Here is a 16300-nt window from a genome sequence, read left to right as displayed (position 1 = left end):
TTAGTGTACTTGTCTCATCCTTCTTATTAATGAGTGGTTCTAAACTGTACTTGGTATTTCTCCCATGGGGCATTTGGCTATGTCTGGAGGCATTTCTGATTGTCACAGCTGGGGATTGGAGAGGGCAGGGTGAGGCAAGGTGCTATTGGCAGCTAGTGGGTAAAGGCCAGGAGTGCTGCTAAACATTCTACAATACACAGGACAGCGCCCAACAACAAATAATAATCTGGGCCCAAAAGTAGTGGCAAGGTTGAGAAACCCCGGCAACATTATGTGTGTGCTCCCCTTGTGTAGTGATTCCTTTGTAGTGTTTGCCTTGACATTAGGTTAAGTGTTCCCTTAAGCTGAATTTTTTGTTATTGAGTTGTAGTGAAGGATGGATGTGAATCTCTGCAGGGTTGAACATTTTTACATTAACCTTTCCTTTTTATTTTTATCAGAAGTAATATATGGTCACGTGTGTGTGTGCATGTGTGTGCGCACTTATGCAGAACTTAGAACAGTTCCCCACCCATTCTTCCCTAGTTTTATCCTGTTTCTCAGAGTTAGCAACATTTAAAGAGTTTTGTTTTTAATTTTTTTGGCGATTGCCTCTCTAAGTCTAAATAATAGCTTTTGGTTATTTATTGCTTTAAGAGAATATCTATTGACTCTTTACTGCAAAAGGTTAGCAAAAGCTCAGCTACACTAATCCCTCCCCTTTTCCCTTCTAATATTCATTAGTTTATATTCGATTGTTCTTTCATTGATTATTTTGTAACTCTAAATAATATATAAACATTTAATTTTGTTCCATCAGCTTTAGTCAGTATTTTCTTATTTTCTGCCTTTATTATACTAGTGCTTCTGTTCTTTCTTTCACCTTCCTGATTCCTATTTCCTATAGTCTGTCTGCTGTACCTTTACATTGTCAGATTGACAATATTTACTTTCTGTTTTATAATTATATTTGTTTGTTTTTATCCATTGGTTGAGGCCAAAAGTTGAAAACTATTACCATGTATAGGATATAACTGTAAATATTGTTCACTGAAGAGCTAAGTAGTGTACTGAGATCCCAGAATCATCTCTATATATGCAATATCACATCCTCTGTGCCATGTGAAAGAATGTTCCTAGTATTCTAGCATTCTGTTTTCTGTGTTGGGTGTTTTAAAATCATGCCACATTCAGTTGGCATGTTGGCATTTAAACACATACTAAGAAAGATCAGAAGTATCAAATGAGATTGCATAGTGAATATTAAAAAATGAATGACCTGCATGGACAAATAATACAAAAAAACAAAAAAACAAAAAAGATCAGAGGAAAATGGTAGAAAACACAAGAAAGACAAGAATTTCAAAATAATAAGGGTACATTCCCAATGGCTAGCTTTCTGAGAGTTGAACTGTATTTGAATAACTCATGTCCCTCAATCCAGATCCAAAGATAATATTGCTGCTGCTGAAACTTGGGCTCTGTACTATGACCAGAGTTTATTAATTGTCCTGTTTCATTGAGGAAAAAATGCAAAGCAGACCAGAACACTGGAATAACTAGCTGGAAATATTCCACTATTTCATGGGAAGCAGCTTTCTAAACGATTCCTGTGGAGGCCAAACTCTTGCTCTCGCCAAAATATTATAGCATTAAAGTGTGCCTTGATGGTACATTAAGGAAGAAATTTTCCCTAAATTTACTTGATTAAGATTTATAGCCTTTGTGCTCCCACAAAACATAGCATTGATTTCTTTAATATCAAAAAAAATTCCTAAAATAAACTGCTAATGATTGCTTTCAGTCATTTGTTTACTTAAGGTGGGTCATGCCAAGTACTGTTTGTATGAATTCTTGTAAAAGACTGAATTAATTTTGTAATTGTCATAATTACTGTTATTCCTCTTCTGTAGGAATATGCTATTAATGTGACTGGTCATCGCCACATCTTATTTTTGTATCTCTCAAAACATCTTTCTTAAAATATTGATGGTAGGAAGGAGCTGAAAAAAAATCTCCTATTAGTAGACCAAGCAATACTTCAATTACTAAACACCAGAGAAAATTAAAATTACAGCTTAAATAAAACCTATCAGATATTTGGTAGAGAAAATGGAACTGCACAAAAATATGGTTTTTAAAAATAAAGTTCTGCCACTTGTATTATATTCATTATAGACTATTAGAAACCCTTCCCTGCCAAAAAAGAAGAAAGAAAAAAAAGTTTGTGATGATTTGTAATTCATTTTAGTCTTTTTATGTATTTTTTCCACCTAAAATAATATTGGCTTTTTAATATTATAAATATAGTTTTCCATGGCTACATATTATTCTATCAAAAATATCTACCGTAATTTATGTAACCACTTTCTCATTGTATTTAGATTAGTTTTGTTTTTCCAGTTGAAACAATACTCCCTGAGTATCTTTGCATATAATGATTTCTCTTGATTTTAATTTTACTTAAGACAAGCTCTTAGGGGTCAAATGTTTTAAATATTTTAAAGGTTCATTGTTCAAATTGCATTTCAACAGTCAATACCAGTTTACACTGTTTTCAGCATTTTAAGAAATTGCCCAAATGACAGAGTCGAATTTTAAAAGTATTTCCCTAGTATTGATTTGGTTTATATGCTGAGATGCTCCAGATTTTTTGTTGTTAAAAAGTGAGTATGTGGAGCTCGAACATTTGGCTGGCTATGTACACATTTTATTTAGTAAAGCCTCAATGTTAAGCAAGAAGCCATTACTCATATTTATGTTGTCTCAGGCGTGGAAAAGTGCTTCAATTTTTGCAACATAAAAGAAGTCTGATGGCAGTGACAGAACTGAATGACTAGTTAGATATGCTGACTGGAAAGCTAGAATTAGGATTTGACCATTGTACTCAGTCTCCATTTAAGAGCCTAATGGTTTTTTCTTCTCAATTTGTAAGTTTGCTGCATTTACAGATATTTTTATAAAACTAAAAAATAATAGACCCAGAGAGCAAGTTTGAGATTACTAAAATGTATACCATTACTGTCAGAGTTGCAGTTCAAGCTGTCTTCGTTAAGCTGTTAGTTTGATTACATTTTCTCGAACAGTAAGTGTTGTGTTTTAATTTTTTTAATTAAAAATAAATGTTTAATGTTTTAAATTTTAGGTAATTGAAATACCAATTCTTTTTGGAATCTTTCAGTGTTATGGTTTTGGTTTACAATAAAGGTATTTGCTTGCTACGTTTACTAAATATACTATCTATACTTCATTTTGTTGCATAAAAGTAAAACACTCCGGTTAGCCTTTTTGATGGGTTAATTACCTGGATGGCTTGCTTACTGACAGAGAAACTGATGCAAAATAGGTCATTTGAAAAGCAGGTGTTTGATATATCCCCATATGTAACACTGAAAAGCCTCTTTGCTCTAAATTTTTGGAAGAGAAGCTTTCTTAAGAAAGAATGGACCAGATGCAGTGGCTCGCACCAGTAATCCCAGCACTTTGTGAGGCCGAGGTAGGAGGATGGCTTGAGTCCAGGAGTTTGAGATCAGCCTGGGCAACATAGTGAAACCCTGCCTATACAAAAAGTAAGGAATGAAAAGTTAGCCTGCGCTTGGTGTATTTGCATGTGCCTGTGGTGCCATCACCTCCAGGGGCTGAAGCAGGGGGATTGCTTAGGCCCAGGAGTTCAAGGCTGCAGTGAGCTATGATTGTGCCAGTGCACTCCAGTTTGGGTTACAGAGCAATATCCTGTCTCAAAAAAATAAGAATGTACATATTTAACTGTAATGTAAAACGGATGCTGAAAATGAACACTGATATTTCTTTAACCTCGTACCTCAGAGTGACGTATCAGAGCTGCTCTGGAGACTTGGTTCATATAACATAATATGGAACCAAATTACCTTCTCAATGCCAAATTGAAGATAATATGTACATAATTTCCAGGTTTAATATATATACCAAGGCTTTGGGATGTTAAATATAAGGAATGGTACCCATGTATAACATTATCAATTAAGCTTAAGAATATTAAAGATTTGTTGATTAAAATAATTATTAATTTTTGATAAAGTAAAAGCTTTTACTTTAGAATATGTGATTTGAAAAAAAAAGAATGTTGGCATTTCACATAGGAAGAAAAAATTCCAGTTCTTATTTTTGTAACTTATGTTTTAAAATATGTCTAAAATCCACCCCTGTAAAGTTATTAAAGTCTTTTATTATTAAAGCATAAAGTTTTCTACTCATAAATCAAATTGTATATCTCAAATTAAAAGCTAAATTGCCCATGTACATTGTTTAGCAGTATGTAAATACATTGTAGAAAAGAGCTGTATCATTCATGAAGTTTCCAAATTCTTTGATCAACTCTGATAATACAGTTAAAACTTGTGTTCTTAATTAGTAAAGCTCCTTATTTTTTCAGCATTCCACTGATTTCTTTCTAACTTTGTAGTAATAATAGGTAAAGACTATATTTGGCTTAAAAAAATGCTTATTTTTACGTACATAGAGGTCTTTGATTATGAAAGTGCCAAGGAGTTTTTTTGTTTATACAGTGGGGGGTGAAAGAAAACCCATGTATATCTTGAGAAAATTTGTTGGAACTGGCTTTGAGAAATGATGAGTCAAATCTTTAACTCAATAAAAGATGTGTATTGCTGTACCAAGCCTTAGTATCTGCTATTCTCTTTGGTGTAAGCACTTTTCAAACTATAGGATTAAACAAATAGTAGCACCACTAGTTAAAACATGAAGCTATATGATCTAAAGACACGGTTTGGTTATTTTATGAGCCATTTAATTTTCATTTTTCTGTGACCACATTTATTAAACATGTGACTTGAAAATGGAATACTCTTTTAGGATGAAAAAATAAAATATATGCCCTGATAATTATGGGATAAGAGTATTATTTTTTGTGAACACATTTTCAGCATTCTAGGCACCTGGAGAAGTGAACATCTCTGAAAGTATCACACATTTATACTTTAACTTTATTTACATATCCAGTTTTTAGAAACCATTACCAATGAAACATGTGGACAATGTGGTATGCAAGTACTGTATAGTGAGAAGCGGGGATGTTCTTGAGTAATTGTTCCATTTGAATTAATCCAGCATGGGTAGTTGTTAGACAACCATGAAATGTGCTAAGCTTTACCTATTCTAAGAGGACTCTATCCTTACAGACCATAAGCATTCAAAAGTTTTCAAAAAAAAAAGGTTACTTCTGCTTTAAATTTAGTCTGCCATTCAAGAGCAAAATAAGGCAGGTGGATTAAACTGCTAGAAGTATGCAACGTTAGTATTGAGAGCGTTTAAGCAACTTAAAATCTTCAGAATACCTAAGATCACAAATTTACCCATGACCAGCCTACACAGATTAACTTAAAATACATACAGAGAGATGTCAGATAGATAGAGGTGATAAGTTGGTGACCAAAATTACATTAATCTGCATGTTGACATTGGTTACCTTATATTGATTAGAAACTTTTGCTTAGTAAAAAGGGGAAATAATTTTTAATATGTGCAGCTTGAGAGAGAGAATGTTTCAGAAATGAGATGTATTAGAGAAACATAATGAAAGAATCCTTGGTGATTTTTTTAAAAAGTAAAAAACCATCACTACTGAGTAAAAAGACATGTTCTACAAAGACATCTGAAAATCATAGGTGTTGTGGTTTATATTTTGGGATGAAAATTGAAGATTTGATGAAAATTACCAAAGACTTCTACATAAATTGCTAATTAAGCCCAATCATCTTTTTTACTATTGCCTTTATTTGAGGATGTTAGGGAGAATTTTCTCATTTTGTGTTTAGTCCTGATTGGTCTGGATCATAAGAATTATACTGTAATTAGTTTGTAGTAGTAGAATTAATTTTCTTCTCTTTAGGACCTGACACAAATAGTTTTGTGTAAAAGTGAACATTGTAATTTCTCTTAACAGCTGTAACATCTTATGAAGATCTTGGACTCTTTGCATTTGGATTACCTGGAAAGGTAATTTTTTTTTCCTCCTTATTGTGTCCAAAACCCAAAGTGGCATTTTTCCTTTGGTTTCAAGTTAAAAGAGACAAGTATATATAAAAGGAAGACATTAGAGGAATAAAAGGAAACTAAAGTGAGAAAAGAGAGAATGATGGGAGCAGGCAGAGAAAGAGAAGTCTATGTGTCCTTCCTAAAAATGCATCAATACATTTAATTCAATGCTTGAATCTTTTAATATATTTCATCCTGATAAAGTAGCACAATGACTTGAGTGACTTTAAAAGAGTAGCAATAACCTGTTTTAAGTTTTATTAATTTTGATTATGTACTTATATGAGTAAACCCTCATAAAGACAAGAGAAGAAAAGCAACATCAAATTCAAATTATAGCATGGCTCTTTACAAAACCAGTAATCAGAAGATCCTATCACTTAAGAATTGAACAGTGCTAAAAGATTATCTAGCTGTCCTCTCATTTATAGGTAAGGAAATTAAGGACCAGAGAAATTAAGGGGCCTATTTGTCAACTATTATATAAAGCCAGTACCACATCCTAGAACTCTAGATCTACTACTTTTCTTACTCAGAATAAGAGAAATAACAGCAGTATTTATTGGGCACTCACTTGCAATAGGCATACTACAGTAGTTTAACAGGTAGAGAAAAATAATTGTCTTCCACCAGGAGTTGAACATTACTTAGTGCTATAGTATATAGTTTTTTAATTTCTGAAGAGCTACTATACTTCTAAAATTCATATTCAGTTTGGCTCCAAACAGGAATTCTTTTGTTTGTAAATCTGTTGTTTGTGTTTTTATGTTTTCGACTGACAAATAAAAATTGTGTATATTTATTATGGACAACATGTCATTTTGAAATATATAAACATTGTAGAATGGCTAAATTGACCTAATTAATATTTGCATTACTTCACATACTTAACATTTTTTTATTTTTATTTTATTTATATATTTATTTTAATTTTTATTCTAAAAGGATACTCTATCTGTAAGTGGCTAAACTAACTTCTGAAAGTGAGTCTGGAGGAAAAATATATAGCTATGCAATGGAGAGAAAACTTGTATTTACATTCCAGTTAACTTTGGTGGAGTTTTTTGTTTTTGGCTTTTGAGACAGAGTTTCGCTCTTGTTGCCCAGGCTGGAGTGAAATGGCATGATCTCAGCTCACCACTAGCTCCACCTTCCGGGTTCAAGCTGTTCTTCTGCCTCAGCCTCCTGAGTAGCTGGGATTAAAGGCATATGTCACCACGCCTGGCTAATTTTGTATTTTTAGTAGAGACGGGTTTCTCCAAGTTAGTCAGCCTGATCTCGACCTCCTGACCTCAGGCGATCCACCCGCCTAGGCCTCCCAAAGTGCTGGGATTACAGGTGTGAGCCACTATGCCCGGCCCTAACTTTGTTTTTAAAGTACAAAAAGGAATGCTTAAATCATACTATATAGCATCGTGGCTTGGACCTTAGTAACCTGAAACTTAGACGAAACAGAGTATGTTACTTGAGGGTAAAAGGTTTTGTTAATCTTACTTAGCAGCAATTTTTCTGTTCTAGAGGATTAGGATGTTTGGTGTAGCCAGGGATCAATTTCCTCCATCTAGTTTAAACAAAGAAGAAAATATTTTTGTATGAGAAAATTCCACAATTAATATAGCATAACTTATAAATATAATTCTAAGTAGCATCACTGATATCATTGTCATTTCATGTTCATATTTCCTGCATTGTTTGTATAGCAGCAAAGTTTAAAGAGTAGGGACTGCTGAGAGTCTTCTTTTCCTAAAACTCTAGAGTAGTTGCATTGTTGTTTTAATACATGCACCAAAAAAAGTTCATAATAGGCAGGCACACTAGACAAAGCATACTCTGAATGAGGAGTTGTTGTTCAGTTGCTTGTTTAGATTTTCTCCCCACTTCCATAGTTGGGTTGAAACTTAACCATTTCCTTCTATCCAGATATTATATGGTTATAATATGGGATAATACTATGATAAAGAAATTTTTTGAAATGTTTTGAACTTTTTGAGGAAGATTTATTTAAATGTCTATAAATTGGTATTTATTCACCAAATATTTATTGATCAAATGCTTTGTACCATGTACTGTGCTAGGCATTAAAAACATAATTAGGTAGGCAAGTAGGTAGGTAGGTAGATAGATATTCTAGCTTTCAAGATATGAAATGCTTAAATTCAACCAAAGAATGAAAGAATAATCAATAAGTTAATATTACCATTTTTTGCAATATATTAATTGAAAATAAAACTAAATTTCATGTATACCTACTACTGACAGTAGGTATCATTTGTACTGAAGATAGCATACACAAGTTCAAAATAGTCTTTTCACAAATAACTTTGACATTTTGGAACTAATTTTTACATAGACTGAAATGCAGAGTCTTTTCTGGAGAGCATTCAAGTGGCAATCACCACATCTCCAAAGACACTTTGTGAAATTTTCATATCATTAGACCTCTTCTGCAAACCTCAAGTCTCCTAGGTCCTAATAACTTAGATGGTTTTCAGGATAGGCAAATGCCGTGCCACTGATAGAATTCCTAACAAAGATGGGCATGAAAGATGATCTGTTCCCAATTCATGTAGAACTGAATGATGCTAAACAGCTAATCAGCTGCGAGCATACGTTGGGGTTCCGATCCATCAAGATTTGAGTGATTGAAAGGCCCAAATGGAAGCACAGTGTTTTACTGTTTCCTCTAACTATATCTGATTACCTTGAGTTCCCCAGGAATCTCATCAAAGATGATAAGCTGACAAGCCTGCAGACTGAATTTAGTCCTCGGGAACATTTTGTATGGCTCAAATATTTTTTATTTTTAACTGATTACCAACTAAACATCATTAAAGTATGAAAAAATTTATTTTCTGACTTTCTTTGAAAAATGAGAAGATCTGGCTACATTGGATCCACATTCTCACATGTTATCAAGTGGCCAGAGCTGAGTAGCACCTGCCCCACTTAAGGGGGAGGAATTCTCCAATATCCTACAGTTCTTGCCAACTCCCATTGTCTCATACTCGGCTTAATTCACATTACTGAGTTTGGAGCATTTAACCTATAATTTCAGGGTTTGAGAATAATTGGGCTCTAGACTTTATTAATCTCTGGGACTGAGATGCTCAAAGTCTTGGTATATGCCAAGCTGATAAAATCAGAAAACTTATATCATTTCCTTTTAGGCAATATGTCATTGGCATAGCACACCCCAGCCTGTCTTTTTCTACTTACTTAAGCAGTGTGGTAAAACCAGCAAGAAAGGGAATGAGACACCACTCCCACACTTTTAATTTTTATACTTTGATAATCATCGATTACTAGCTTTTAACACTTATAACTATTTAAAAATGACTGCCAAGAAAAATTTCAAAAACTTCTTTATAGTAACTGTGGAACTGTTAAAGAAATACTTTTTAATGTGATGATTATTAATTTTATGTGTTTCAAATGACCGGCAAATTTCTTTTTAGTTTCTCTTCACTTACAACTTCTGCATCTGCTTTTTTAGTAATAGTTACTGGATTATAATAAAATACTGATTCTTTTCTATTATTTCCCTTTCTACTGAATATTTTTGTTTTTTTACAGGTGGTGGTGGCAGGCACCATAATAATTCAGAATATTGGAGGTAAGCAATTGAAAGTGCATTGTTTATGCATAAATGTGATGGCAATAATGTCCTTCCTTTGAATTGCTGTCTTACTACAGATCTAGCTGGGAACTTCTGTAGACATAGGTATCTTCAGAAGCCTGCATGTTGGCTTCTTAACTTTTTTTTTTTGGATCCTTTTTAGCAGCATTTGCGACAGTAGCTTCTAAATTCAGTTCCAGCTAAATCCTGATTGCAGTCGTGTTATTAGGTCTGCAACACACCTCTAAAACATTGGCTTTCTGTGATTGTGAAGGTAGGATACAATCTGGAAAAGCTCTCCTGATGATTTTAAAATATTTTCCCTCTACTTTTGTTCTAATCACCCTATTGGCAGATACTACTTTAGAGGGATTAGTGTTCCTTGGGCTATGGACAGTCAAGTATGGACAACAATGTCCTCTTGTAACCAACAATTTTAAATGACCAAGTGGTTTAAAACATAAATAAATCTGAGATAAATAAACATTCTCACATTTATCCTGTATCTTGTTCCTATTAATAACCGATTCTAGAAATGATCTCAATATTGAGAACTATGTAGAAATAAAACTGTTAATTATAGACAGTTACTGAGTATTAAATGTATTAAACATTTAAATCCAAAATATGGGTATCATGTGTGTATATGTTGTAAAGAAGTTACTTAATGCTGAACAATATCTTAGTTTTCTTTTATCATTGACTGGAGTGCTAAATAAATGCTCTTAAAGGAAAATACACAGAAAAAGTTGACATGCACTCTTATACAGGATTATATAGTCAGAGGACATTTTAATCTTATTTTTTACATGTAACAGTTTAATTCAAAGATGACAGTTTTAATAAACTTCAGCTCTCATACTCAAGAGGTCTGAGGTATATCACTTTAAGTATTGTTCAATCAAATTCCATCTTTAATAGTTTTTTTTGTAAAGGAAAAAATTAACATTCCATCAGTGAATTGTGCTGCCATTGTTTTGGAATCCTGTTTTAATTTTTTGAATTTTCATGAAAAAATGTTATGAATAAAAAGAATGCTTTCTTGCATGCCATACCAGATAATTTTCTCCTAACACACACTACTTCACACTTCACAGCAGAAGTCAAGAAAACCAGTCTCTTCATTTATGAATTTGTTATAGTCATTAATTTTAAGATCTCTTTTAGAATAATTTATTTAGCAAATAAGTATTGCTTAACTGTGCACGGATAATGTTTCTGAATATGGTATATATTTTTATATTTTGAATCCCTCTTTATCCTGTCTATATAGGTTCTAAGAACTATCACATTTTGTTTAGGTTACATTGAACCATTGTTTAACAGTTTATGTAGACTGTTCAGTTCAGCAATTTAGATACAAATTTGTGACCCTGACACAATGCCCACTGTTGTATTCTTTGTCCCTTTCACCTTGATTCCTTTCTTGTCCTCTAATCTTGTTTATAACTGTTATTGGAGATGGCTATACTTGTAGCACTTGCTGTTACTAGATTTAAGTTCTCTCTATATATGCTCCTGTACCCCCCTGTATTGTTAAGTTCCTTTAGCTCAAAAATATGCCTCATTTCTCTTTGTACTCCCAGCACCTAGCGTAATACCTGGGAATTGATAAACTTTTGTTGAGCAGAATAGAGCTGAAATGATTTGTATGATCTCTTTCTAAGTACTTTAAATATTCTAGATATATTTATCGAGAAAAGGGAAATGCTAGACTGGCAGCTAGCTTCAAATATTTGAAAGACTGAACACAAAATACACAAAAAGACACTAGACTAATTCAAGTATTGTTCCAGAGGGTGGAACTGGTGCTAAAGTATAGAAATCTACAGAGAAGCTGGTTTGGGTTTTCTCATTTGGAGTAGCCTTGTAACTAAGCTGTGTGATAATGAGGATGTCCTACATCCCTTTGAAAATGCTCCTTAGCCCTGAAAACATTCGAACAGAGCTGGTTGGTCAATTGCCAGAATTCTAGAGAGGATTCTTGCATTTGGTGGTGGATAGATGATGAATTTTTCCAACTCTTATGTTTTTTGGTTTGCTTGCTTGCTTATTTTAGAACATTTTAAAAGAAGGTGATTTAGAGCAGTGACAGAAGTTTTTAATGTCTCTTAAATTTAGAAAAGCTGGCAATGCTTATTTAGTTTTTAGAATGATATCCTCATAATTTTCTTCACATTGGTTAAAAGTGTATTAAGTGCCCAGTCAGTAATAACCAAATACATATTTTCAGAGTTTTTTTCTGTCTTTTTTTCATAGCCAGATGTACATAAACCATTTCTTTATTATAATAGAATTGGAAGCTTGCTCTTGTGAGCAGAACACTGGATTGAAAGTCAGATACCTTAAATTCTATCCACTCCAGTCTCTGCCGTTGGGTAGCCATATGTCTTGTGAAAATCCCTCCCTCTCACTGTCTAGGCTTCAGTTCCCTCTTTGTTAAATTGTTGGAAGGTAGAGTGGGAGGCAGGGAACTTAGGGTCCCTTCTGACCCCAAAATTTGAATTCAAATTTGGCACATTGGGAGGCACATTAATTATTTTAGGTTATTAACATATTTTAATACAGTAAAGTTCAATGAGAGGGTTATACTTGGTTCAAAAGATGATTTGGCCCTTTCTTAGGTATCTTTAACAAATCAATAGCTATTGCCCTAAAGCGTTCATGGATGCCATTTTTTGTCACTACAAAAAAGGGAACTTCAGTTCTTAGGACTACGCTTTAGAACCTCCTCTTATGTTAAAGTCTAGGAACCCTAGTCTTAAAAAGTAGTTTCTTGATTGATATATACAGAATCTGTGGAACTTCTGGTCCATGTGTGCTTGCAAATAAACAACATACTTATTTGGGAGGCTATTTAATATCCTTTGTCATTATATTAAATAAGGATATATATACTGTTTTATTATAATAAGTCAATCATATAATGACTTATTTAATGTTACTTTAAAATGGATTTTGATTATTTTCTTTATTAATTGGAAATACATTGGATATTTAAAAGATTATATTAAGTGTAAATCAGATTGAATTTTTACACATCTTAAGTGCCTGTCTGCAAATAATGTAGTTCAGATAACATTTGTTTAAAAAATAGAATGTTTGTTAGTATAAATTATCTGAGTTTTGCAGTGGTTGTTTAAATTAAAACTGAAAAATAATGTAATAGATTCTATTTAGGTCTAGCACTCTACTAGATACTTTAATTATAAGGACTCTTCAATATAGATATTATCTTCATTTTATAGAGAGGAGATCAGTGTGCAGTGGAGATAAGTAGCTTGCTCACATTTACCCCATAATGAAGCCTGGATTCAAACCTTGCTCAGTTGGCCTTGATTCTTTCTGCTGTGATATAGTAAAAGTTTGAAAAATGTGAAAAGATTAAATGTTGAAGATTTCCTAACGCCCTGGGGACAGGAACTATGTGTTTCCCTAACTTTACCTAGTTTCTGAGAAGGGCTCAATAAGTAATATTTGTTGAATGAATAAGACAGTTTTTAAAATTCTGCTTAAAAGCCTAAGATTTTGCCTCAAAGAGACAATTGAATATACTATGTAAACAAAAAAAGAAACTTGAAAGACCATAGAATGATTTCTAGTTTAGAATTATATAAAAATTTAAAAGTTTGAAATATTGGGAAGAGTTAGATCTCATTTATGTAAAATAGATTAAAAATATATCGAAATAGGCTGGGTGTGAAGGCTCACGCCTGTAAGCCTAGCACTTTGAGAGGCCAAAGTGGGAGGATTGCCTGAGCTCAGGAGTTTGAGACCAGCCTGGGCAGCATGGTGAAACCCAGTCTCTACTGAAAATACAAAAAATTTGCCAGGTGTAGGGTTGCGTGCCTGTAAGTCCCAGCTACTCAGGTGGCTGAGGCAGGAGAATCATTTAAACCCGGGAGACAGAGGTTGCAGTGAGCCAAGATCTCGCCACTGAACTGCATCCTGGGCAACAGAGCGAGACTGTCTCAAAAAAAAAAAAAAAAAAATATATATATATATATATATATGTAAAATATCTATTATTTTCAGATTAAGTAAATCATATCTTAATGTTTCTTAACTCTCTTATTCTTTGTAACATTTAAATACTTCTCAATTTTCATGAGATACAATTCTTGTGGTAAATCCATGAAAACAATGGAAATGGAAGGCCTTTAAAAGCAAAATGACCACGAATTGCCCTTGATCAATATTTGTTTCATGTGTCTTTCACCAAAGACCCAGTTTATTTCCCACATTTTCATATTCCATAAATCAAATTAATGTGCTCATTTATTTACATCCCTAGTACTTAGCACATAGTACGCATTTAGTAAATAACATTTATTATAGGAAGAAAGAAAGGAATAAGAAGGGAGAGAGGGAAAAGCTAGTGACCTGGCTTAGTACTTCTTCAAGAGCAAAAAGAGAGTTGATTGACCAGGAAGAGAAACCCACAGTATACGGAAGTAAACATATAGTTCTTAGGAAAGCGTCTACTGTTAGAACTTCACAGAAAATCTTTTTTCTCCCCTGAGATTAATTAGGCACCAAATATTAGTCACAAGGCACTAGTGTGGTCTAACAAATTGATTGAAAAAATCTACTGTCTTCAATTAAAATCTCTAAATTTTATAATGGAAAAAATGCAACACACTAAATTTAACACTCTTATTCTAAGGTTATAGAAATCCTTAGCTTTGGAAATTTGAGAACCATATAGTAAATTACTACTTAAAAGCAATTCCTGATATCCTCCCAATACTAATGAATAAGAGGCTCAAAATCGGCTAGAGCCAGAGGTAACCCTCTGTAGCCCATTTCCTCAGGTGCTGGAGTAGCATTTGCTGAGAGCCACTACTACTGGGACCCAAGGTCAGAAAAGAAGTGTCTGGAAGTTTTAATATTTAATGCTGTTATAGGTGGGACAATTCTGGCTTAGAAAGTTTGAATTTGGTGGCCTAACAACTAAGGATAAAGGATTAAGAACTGTAGTAGAAATAAGTATAACGTAGTTTTCACATAGTTCCTATAACAGTGTTGTATTATGTGATTCTTTTCCTAAAAACTGAGGTAAGTAGTTGGTTTCACATTCATTTGAACTCCTGAAGTAAACCATTCAGCAGGCTAGAATATCACTAGAAATCAAACACTACATCCCAATCATCATCTTAGTCAAGCCAGAAAAAGTCTTACTTGCCCAATTCAAAATGTGGAAAGATGAGTAGCTCCTAGGAGGATGTTATATTCGTATTTTGCTCTTATAAATACGAAGGATCACTATGAATAGCATATGCTTTCCTTAGTTCTTCAAAGCCCCAGTTCTTTAAAGGAGATTAAAGATTTAATCATTACTACATATTGTGAAAGGAAAACCATAAACATTAGTAGTCTTACTGAAAACCTGAAATTGCTAGAATGACCCAGGTGTTTCAGTCTGGCACAGAATCCACACACCTTACTCTTGCAGCCTTTATTAACACCTCAGTTTGGTAATCTATGGACTCGAGTAACCCCATTTCGAAATCTCATAAAGATAAAGGTATAAATAATATCATTTTCAGTTGAGAATTATAAAAATCTCAAATTCTCAGTATTTGAAAAATCACAATATTAGATGCTAGAAACTACTTTGATTTACTTTCTTCCTGTATATTCATTCATGCATTTTATTTATTTACTTTTTGGTAGGGTAGAAAAGTACTAAGAGTGTTTCAGATGAACTAGTTTGTATTGTCTCTTGGGAAACTAGGATAGGGCGTGCAGATACATCGCCATCTGCTGGTCAGTTTATCTGTAGTGAAACTGCAGCTTTCTCGAGACAGTGTCTAGAATTCTATTCTGGAAAGCACTGCCTTAAAATAGGAGAGGTACAGGAAATTTGGAGAGTCTTTTTCACCAGCACTTCATTTGATAACGTTTGCTGGTAATGTATTTTTTTTAAGGTTTTAAAAAATATTTTTCTTAGTAATTTCTATTGAAAATTATAAAATTTTCAGAGCAGTAGATATTTTGGTCATTTTTTATTCAAATTTAAGATCTTGAAAATGAAAAGACAAAGATATACCTAGGGTCATGGGGGAGCATTTCCTCCATATATTTTGATTTTCATTTATGCATGTGTTCTGTTCTATTTGAGTGCAGATAGAACTTCAGTGGCATTTAGATATTTTGTGGAACCACCAGATTAATAAGACACATTGAATAGAATAAACCAGTTAGTATCCATGACTAAAAACATGTTTGAAATAAAATTGAATCTCTCTGAGACAGAAAGGCAAACTTATTTTTTTCCCATACTACATCCGTTTGTTTAGGGCTGAGTAATCCTTTAAGAATTGCTGAACTTCCCCCAAGTGCTGAAAACCTAATTCTGTTTTAAAAATAGCTGCAAGTAATTCTATCCTCATACATATATATTATGTGTTTAACAAAAAAGATACTTATCTTCATAAACTGTAATGATGTCTTAGGCCCAAACTCCAATTAAGGGTTGGTTTTTTTTTTAAGTTTGTATGCTTAATAACGACAACTTGGGAAGCATTTTCAGAATGCTGGGAAAAATAATCCCTAAGAATACAGTATTTGGAAGCACAGAGACTGATTTTTACTTTTTAGATTTCAGTGGAGTGTTAATATTTCAAATATGTGAGAATAGGAAACTTTCTCTTCAGAACTACAATCACA

The 16300-nt window shown here is 33.3% G+C and overlaps 2 protein-coding genes across 3 annotated transcripts in view; one reads left to right on the top strand and one right to left on the bottom strand.

Moving 5' to 3' along the window:
* The window catches only part of DHRS7 (dehydrogenase/reductase 7), a 977513-nt gene that overhangs the window by 856847 nt on the left and 104366 nt on the right, over positions 1–16300 (bottom strand). The window lies entirely within an intron of this gene.
* The window catches only part of SLC38A6 (solute carrier family 38 member 6), a 102997-nt gene that overhangs the window by 19747 nt on the left and 66950 nt on the right, over positions 1–16300 (top strand). For both annotated transcript variants that reach the window (XM_050797803.1, XM_050797804.1), the window contains exons 4-5: positions 5921–5973; positions 9586–9625. In XM_050797803.1, the coding sequence (XP_050653760.1) occupies positions 5921–5973; positions 9586–9625 (93 nt within the window). The remainder of the gene's footprint in view (positions 1–5920; positions 5974–9585; positions 9626–16300) is intronic.

This window comes from Macaca thibetana, chromosome 7 (assembly GCF_024542745.1).
Source record: "Macaca thibetana thibetana isolate TM-01 chromosome 7, ASM2454274v1, whole genome shotgun sequence".
Taxonomy (NCBI): Eukaryota; Metazoa; Chordata; class Mammalia; order Primates; family Cercopithecidae; genus Macaca; species Macaca thibetana.
This window is presented reverse-complemented; position numbering and strand designations above follow the sequence as displayed.